The sequence below is a fragment of the Sesamum indicum genome, linkage group LG11, assembly GCF_000512975.1.
Source record: "Sesamum indicum cultivar Zhongzhi No. 13 linkage group LG11, S_indicum_v1.0, whole genome shotgun sequence".
Taxonomy (NCBI): Eukaryota; Viridiplantae; Streptophyta; class Magnoliopsida; order Lamiales; family Pedaliaceae; genus Sesamum; species Sesamum indicum.
The window spans coordinates 1,663,996-1,672,910 of record NC_026155.1 but is presented as its reverse complement, the minus strand read 5'-3'; the positions used below and the strand labels follow the sequence as shown (position 1 = coordinate 1,672,910).

At 33.0% G+C, this 8,915-nt stretch overlaps 1 protein-coding gene across 1 annotated transcript; it reads left to right on the top strand.

The window, feature by feature from the left end:
* Positions 1,236 to 3,266, top strand: LOC105173205 (glyoxylate/hydroxypyruvate reductase HPR3). The gene is made up of 2 exons (XM_011094885.2): positions 1,236 to 1,741; positions 2,393 to 3,266. Exons 1-2 carry the CDS (start codon positions 1,280 to 1,282, stop codon positions 2,915 to 2,917), a joined length of 987 nt encoding a protein of 328 aa, XP_011093187.1. The 5' UTR covers positions 1,236 to 1,279; the 3' UTR covers positions 2,918 to 3,266.

Genomic DNA, 8,915 nt, shown 5'->3' with positions numbered 1-8,915 from the left:
TTTAAAAAAATTATTTTTATAATATATATTTAAAATTAATAAATTTAAATTTTTAATTATTTTTTTATAAATTTAAGATCTAACGATTAAGATTAATTGATTAGATTTGACGGTTCTCATATAATGAATAAAAATTCAACTGTCATTAAAAAAAAGAACAATATGCAATATATAAGGACATAATAGTCACCTTATCAAAAAATTAACGCCGTTAGTCATACTTAACGGAGAGGAACGATTGAATTGAATTTTTAAAGAAACGGAGTATTTTGCCTATTTTTAAATCAAAAAGAGATTTTTTACTAAATTTCAAAGGACAGGAGTTTAAACAATTTAACTCACTAATATGAAATACTAAATTAATCACTTTATAAACATTTAACAATTCACCATAATGTTTGGATTCGTTTTTTGAGTGTTTTGTTGTATTTTATGGAGATAGAGAGAGAAAAACAAAGATAAATAAGTGTGTGTTAGAGATAGTATGTATGTTTGGATTTATTTTTTAAGATAATTTAAAATAAGTATTGTATGTTTAATGATGTATTTTGGGAGACAAAAATTACTATTTATTGATATATCATTGTCAAATTATGTTTTTTTATATATATTTATGTATATGTATGTATTTATACTAAAACAGTTTAAAACACCTAGATAAGGTGTTTTTGAATGATGGCAAACATTATATATGTTTTGACTCGTTTCGAAAATAACTTGAAAATGAAAACAAGCATAATGCACATATCTCTGTTTATCTTTCTCTATTTATGAAAAACAAAGATAAAAAACCTGAAACGCAAAATCAAGCAAAACTTGCATAGAATGCATATTATATTAATATTTCACATACGCATATTATTTATATAAAATAAATTTATAATATTTATAGAAACTAAAAGTGATTAAATACACATATAGCAATATTAATTTGTAATAAATTATCCCACATTTATAGTCATCAACAGATCGCGACTTGTTCAAAAAATTGATTTTTGCTAATTTTTTATTGTCTAGTTGTGATTTTAAAACACGACTAGACATAATAACATTATAGTATTAAATATAATTATATTAATATATTATTATTTTTATTAATAAAAAATTAAATAACTCCATCAGATGCTGCATGAAAAATTTATGTTGGACTTAGCTTAATTATATTTATTTAAAAACTAACAACTCTCATTTTTTAATTTAAGTTTATTATTATTATTATTATTATTATTAGAGTGAGATCAGTAATCGTTGAGGTCACAGTGAGTTCAACGATTTTTTCATGGCTGAACATCAGCCATTCAAGGTTCATCAGCCGCCGGAAATCATAGTCCTCGGCCCACCGTCCGTCTTCAAAGTATACGACAAACAATTCTCTTCAAGATTCCGAGTTTTACGGCCATGGGAGTCGCCGCTCTCCCTGCCTCAATTCCTCGCCGCCGGGGCCCAGAACACGCAGGCGGCCCTCATCTCCGGTGGCTTCCGATTCACTTCGTCTGTGCTCCACCATCTCCCCTCAATACGCCTGGTGGTCACCACGAGTGCGGGCATCAACCACATAGACCTCGTCGAGTGCCGCCGCCGCGGTATCGCCGTCGCTAATGCTGCCAGTATCTTCTCCGCTGATGTAGCTGACCTCGCGGTGGGGCTCCTCCTTGATGTCTTGCGGAGAATCAGCGCCGGCAATCGGTTTGTGAAAAGTGGGCTTTGGCCTGTGCAGGGAGCCTACCCTCTTGGCTTCAAGGTATGTATGTATGTATGTATGGATGGATATTTCATATTTGGTGTTTTCTTGAAATTACCATTTGTTAAATTTATTCAAATTCATGATTTAATCTAATAATCATTCGTTTCCAAGAGAAAGTTTGCCTCAGAACTCTAATTCTTACTGTGAAATTTTCGTTCAAATGATTTCACATTTCTAACTCAATTACTCTTTCAACTTTCATCTAAAATTCCATGTTTGAACTTTCATTTCTGATAGATGGAGTATGTTTAAGGTAATAATGAGCTGTGGATTAGAATATTCCACTATGAAGCAGCTTGCGACTCGATCGGTTTTCATTTCACCGGGTATTGTCTGCTTTAATTTTATAAGAGCTTCAGTACCACAAAAAGGCCTCGCTAAGGAGAGAAGACCTTGAGACTTACAAACCACCCAAGCTGTTCGTTTACAACTAATATGAAACGTTGGACTACATCTAATATTTGAGAACCAATTTGCTCTCACATTGTCTTGAGTTGGCTTAGGATGTTGCTCCATTGTATATAATTCATCAGCTGTACTTTTAAAGTGATTAGTAGGTTGCTTATTTTGTTGCAGCACTTGGACTTTCTAAGGAACTGTTGTTATTGTTATGCCTAGTTACTGATGAGATAACGCCGTATATTGTAGTTGGGAGGCAAGAAAGTAGGAATTGTGGGACTAGGAAGCATCGGCCTTTATGTAGCAAAGAGGCTTGAAGCATTCGGCTGTGCAATATCATATAGTTCAAGGAAGGAAAAGCCATCTGTTTCATATGCATTTTACCCCGATATCTGCAAATTAGCAGCTAACTCTGATATACTCGTGATCTGTTGTGCGTTAACTGAACAAACTCATCATATGATCAACCGGGAGGTTCTCTTGGCTCTTGGAAAGGAAGGGGTACTTGTTAATATTGCGCGTGGGGCTGTGGTAGATGAAAAGGAACTGGTTTCTTGTTTGCAGAACGGAGAGATTAGCGGTGCTGGGCTGGACGTGTTTGAAAATGAACCTAGCGTCCCTAAAGAGCTTTATGAACTCGACAATGTGGTTTTGTCGCCACACTTTGCTGTCTTCACAGAGGAATCAATGTGGGATTTGTATGAACTTATGTGTGGGAATTTGGAGGCCTTCTTCTCGAATAAACCTTTGCTTTCTCTTATTCCGGAGGAGTAGAGTCATGGACTCGGACCTCTCGTCTGGTGGTATGTATCACATGTTTCTTGGTTGCTATGGAGTACTCTCAGATCTTTATTGCTTCTGATGGCCTGTGAATGATGATGCATCATTGTTTGGGTTTCTTGAGTCAGTGATTTTGTGATGAATTATGAGTTCAATTACTGGATTGGCTCTGGGTATTAACACTAAACTGTACACCAATGACACGATAAAAGTGTATTGAATTTGTATTGGTTCAGGTTTGGTTTAATCCGGTCCGAATAAGAATTTGCTCTCTGTAAATACATACACAATGATCTTCATCCATTTTATCCAGATCAAAAGCTATGCGCTTTGTTTGTTTTCATTTTCTTCGTGTCTGAAAGATGGTCGAAAACATTTCCATAATGTTTGGATTTATATTTTGAGTGTTTTATTTTGTGTTTTGGAGATAAAGAGAGAAAAATAGAGATAAATAAGTGTGTTCAATAGATAGTTTGTTTAAATTTGTGTTTTGAGGTAATTTAAAATATTGTAAAATAAGTGGTGTAGGTTTAATGTTAGGATTTGGAAGACAAAAATCACTGTTCATTGTCAAATCATATCTCTTTTATATATATATTTTTATACATATATATATGCATATATATAAATATTGTATGTTTACTTGTATTTTTTGAAGACAAAAATCACTGTTTATAATAAAATCATGTCTCTTTTATATTATAAATATAAGTGTATAAATATATATATTATATATAAAAAAATAAAAAAATAAAAAGAACACACAAATAAGGGGTAAAAATACAAAAACAGATATTGAATGTGTTTTATTTTGTTTCGAAAAATACAAAAACATAGTGTTGGAATGTTTGCTTATGTATTCAGAAAACACACCATTCAGTGTGTCTTTATTTATCTTTGTTTATTTTACACTAATATAAAATATAAAATTAAATATATTAAAAACTCTAAAAGATCATACACTTATCTTTATTTTTCACCAAAAAAAAAATTAAAAATAAAAAGAAAGAAAGAAATAGAGCGAAAAGGCCTTGATTTTGGACATTGATTTTGGTTGGGTGAGAGTAACAAGACAGGTTTACTTGGTGAGTGAGGCCCAACATATGAGCACTTCTTCAAGATTAGCTCAACTGAAAAATTGGCCCACATTTTCTTACAAGTTACAGCCTCATTTCAAGTAGCTTATAGGAATGTTTGTGATCGTTTTAGAAAAACGTTTTTCAGCTTTGACTTTTTAAAACCACTTTTAAAATATTTGGACGTCAGTTTTTGCTTTTGAAATGACTGCGAAAAACGCTTTTAAACCCAAAGTTAGAAGCTTCTTGGGATGTACTTTTAGCAGCTTCGATATTTTTGTAAATAAATTTAATTTTATTTTTTTTAATATTTTACCGTTATTATATAACCTTAATCTAATTTTATTATTTTTATTTTTTTTAAATTATATATTTAAAGTTGATATCGGGATTTTCATATAATTTAATTTTTAATAATAATTAAATTTGCACTTTTATATATTTAATATTTTAAATTTTTTATATTTTATGTGCTATATAATCTAATTATATTATTTCGTGCACATATTATTATTTGATTAATTAATAAAATAATTATTTTTTGCAATCATGTAAGTTAAAATTATTGTGTGTGAATGAATAATTATATTACCTAGTGGGGGCATTATTAAATTAAACATATTTTTTTAGTATTTTTAGAAATATAAATATGAAATACTAATTGAAATAAGATTTTATGGAAAAATAATTATTAGTGACAAACAACAAGTGAAATAATAAGCAGAGAAATAGTATATTTTTAGCACATAGGGAAAAAACAGTCTTTCATCAATTAAATTTATTTTAGAATTGATTTTTTTCTAAACACTATCCAATTTAGCTTTTATCTATTTTTCATTTTTTTTACAAACATTACCCACTTTTAATTTTACTACAATTTTCAACTTTTTTTTTTACAAATCTCACTTCTCGAAAAGCAAAAGTTTTTGCAAACACTCCCTATATCATCAATATATATATAGTTTGTAAATAGTAATGTAATATCATATGGGCCTACTACCCTTAATCATCATCTCAATAAGCTCAGGGCAGCCAATTGGATTACTATGAAATATATAGGAGAGTAAATTACTATACGCAATGATTAAGAAATAGCAGCTAAAATATCAAAGAAATTAAACGCCTATAATTAGGTCCAAAGCTAAGGAGATTCAAATTCAACTCTACTCACATACGATTACGTTCGTTTCAAAGGTAGGCAGCTCAAGAAAACCAGGCTCCGGTCTTCCCGTTGCTCCAATGATGGTCGTATCATAGTGCTTTTACATACAGAACATGCCCGGGTCAAAGGATTTTTAGACAGTTTTAAGACGAAAAATTCTGACTCAAATTAGGTTTCATCGAACTAAATCAATCACAAAATAAATATAATACACTTGTCATATGATTGAATCAAGTTCAACCAGATGTGAATTAGGATTTTCGGGCTTAACACCTCTAATTGTGTAAGCAATTAATTATCCTCTATATGCTGTTTCATTTATATCACTCTGATCAGCCGCATCACATTAATTGTTGCCCTTATTGGCTTCAAACAGTCGGAACGTTTATATATGTTTGTTGAGATCAAAATATTAGGCAAGTTGATCACATGTCCCTCCATCCATTCGCCAGCTATATATATATATCTGGAGACCTGACTCTTTAGCCACAGATCAACTACTGATTATAATTCAAAGGGTTACAGAAATAATTGTAGCATTTCTTGCATTATATTAACGTGACAAAACTGTCTTATGATTTAAAAATTGAAAATGCAGCAGCGTTGTAATTGCATTGTCACCTTCTGGACAGCAAGAATCTTCACATATATACTCCAACATCAAATATAATATATATACATACATACAACACATTATTAACACTAATAATATCTTAATTTAGTAGTTAAGGTTGAAGCTGAGCTCCTATCAACGAGTTGGAGGTCATGGGTTCGGGTCACACTAGATGTATGAGTATTTGTCTCACTTTAGATGAGTTATTGAGTTATTATAATTTATCTTACCTGTTCTTAGTCATATTGACGTATCGAATGGAGAACATGTGATGGCATTGAAGGAACAGTCTGCTTAGGAAAGTATCTCAAACTGGATAATGTTCTCTATGCTCCAAATTTGAAGTGCAATCTAATATCTGTGACACTGTTGCTTCTGGTGCTAATTGCGATGTCCAACTTACTGATAAAGTCTGTGTTATACAGGACCGCACCTCGAGGATGGTGATTGGAGCGGGTGAACAATGCAGGGGGCTTTATTATCTATGGTCAAAGTTTCAGTCCAAGCATGTAAGGCAAGTTGTGTAGGTTCTTCTGAATTATGGTATAAGAGGATGGGACATTTGTCTATGAAAATTGTAAAATTACTTCCTCAAATTGAACTTGGTAATGATTTTGTGAAGAATAAATCATATGACATTTGTTTGCAAGCTAAACAAACAAGAGAAGATTTTGTTTTTGCGATACAAAAGCAGTTGAAATTTTTGAGTTAATTCATTGTGATTTGTGGGAACCTTATCTTGTTAATGCTTCTTATGGGGCCTTGTATTTTTTTACCATTGTTAATGATTTTTTCAGAAGTGTGTGGATATATTTGTTGACTGACAAAACTGAAGTGGAATGTAACATGCGTAATTTCTTTGCCATTATTAAAAGACAATTTCGTAAAATATGTGAAAAAGTAGTCAGAAGTGATAATGGGAGTGAATTTGTATGCTTGAATACCTATTTCTCTTAAAATGAAATTTTACACCAAAACTCATGTGTAGGAACACCTCAACAAAAAAGGTCGTGTTGAGCTAAAACATCGCTATATTTTAAATGTGGCTCGAGCTTTATGATTTTAGGCCAATCTTCTCATTAAGTTTTGGGGAGAATGTGTTTTGACAACTGAAAATTTGATTAATCGGGCTCCTTCTAAGTTATTAGGAGGAAAAACTCCTTATGAGCTCTTATTTGGTATGACCTTAAGTTATAATCATATTTGAACTTTTGGGTGCCTATGTTATACTTAAAACTTGAATAAGGAGAAAGACAAGTTTACTAGCAGAAGTCAACATTGTTTGTTTGTAGGATATCCATTTGAAAAAAAGGTTGGAGACTTTATGACCTTGATACAGGAAAGTATTTTGTATCTAGAGACGTGTTCCTGAATCTGAATTTCCATATGCTGATACTAGTAAGGAAGTAGTCCAACCAGACCTTGTGGAGAGTGTTTCTTTAGACATCACGGACCAAACTAATAATGAAGCAAATGAGGATGAAGAAAGTGAGGCACTTGAGAAATCAACCATGACTCATAGTGACAGGGAGGTTGTCACTGAGGCTTTAGTGGAATCTGTTTCAGAACAACTTGGACGTGGTCGTAAAACAAAAGAAGTTTCTACTTGGCTTCAAGAATTTATGACATATACCGCACAACAATTAAGCCCCCTGCATGTTCATCCAATCTAATTCTATCCACACATACCTCCTATTCTATAGCACATTATGTAAATTGTAATAAATTCTCTCCACAACATCGGTCTTTCTTAGCAGCTGTCACAACCGAAACGGAGCCTACTTCCTGCGTCCAGGCCATAAGGACATTCTGTGGAAAGAAGCCATGAAAAAATAAATTGAGGCACTTGAAGCTAATGGGACCTGGACTTTGGTGGATTTGCCACCGGAAAAAAGAGCCATAGGATGTAAATGGGTTTACAAGAACTAATATAATTCCGATAGTTCATTTGAACGTTATAAGTGTCGATTGGTGATTCTTGGCAATAATCAAATTGAAGGAATCGATTACATGAGACCTTAGCTCCCATTGTTAAAATGATAACTGCTTGTATATTTCTTTCAGTACCAGCAACAAAAGGATGGGAACTCCATCAGATGAATATTCATAATGCACGCTTGCATGGTGATTTAGAAGAAGAGGTGTACATGAAGATGCCACCTGAATATGTTAGGCAACCTAGGAAAGTTTGTCAATTATGTAAATTCTCTCTACGGGTTGTGACAGGCCCCTCGATGTTAGTTTGCGGAATTGATGACTGGATTGAAACGGTATGGATTTCTTCAATCTCAATCTGATTATTCATTGTCCACTTTCGATCGAGACAAGATACATTTGAGCTTTCTGCTGTACATCGATGATCTTGTTATTGCCGGAAGTGATGGAGTTTCCATCCAGAAGTTTAAAGATTATTTATTCCACTGTTTCCACGTGAAAGATTTTGGGAACACTGAAATATTTTTTGGCATAGAGGTGGCTCGGAATCAGGAAGACATTTTTCTTTACCAATACAAATATGCTTTGGATATTGTCAGTGAAACTGGATTATTGGGTGCCACACTATCTAGTTTTCCTATTGAATAAAATCATCATTTGGCATTATGAAAGATTACTTTGTTGACCGATTTAGAAAAGTATTGAAGATTGGTGGGAAGACTGATTTACTTGACTCTTACTCGACCTGAGTTAGTGTTCATATCTTAGCATAATTTATGCAACAACCACGGGGAGGCTCACTAGGAAGCGGCTTCACCAGTAGTTCGCTACTTGAAGGATAGTCCTGGACAAGGAATATTTCTACGTGCTGATAGTGATTTTCGATTGTATGCCTATTGTGATTCTTATTGCGGAAGTTAACCTATAACGCAATGATCTCTTACTGGATATTTTGGTATGTTGGGCACTTCTTCCATTTCTTGGAAGACTAAAAAGCAACATACAATTTTGAGATCTTCTGCTGATGCTGAGTATCACTCGATGACTAGCCCTGTGTGTGAATTGAAATGGCTCAAGGATCTTTTGTTGTCTCTGGTTGTTATTCACTCTCATCTTATGCTCTTGTATTGTGACAGTTAAGCAGCTTTACACATTGGTATCAATCCTATGTTTTATGAGCGAAGCATATCGAAATTGATTATCATT

Excerpts from the sequence above, each read along its gene's own strand:
- LOC105173205 (XM_011094885.2), top strand. The coding sequence starts at position 1,280 with ATGGCTGAACATCAGCCATTCAAGGTTCATCAGCCGCCGGAAATCATA. Across the intron at positions 1,742-2,392 it reads CCTACCCTCTTGGCTTCAAG|TTGGGAGGCAAGAAAGTAGG; the intron begins GTATGTATGTAT and ends CGTATATTGTAG.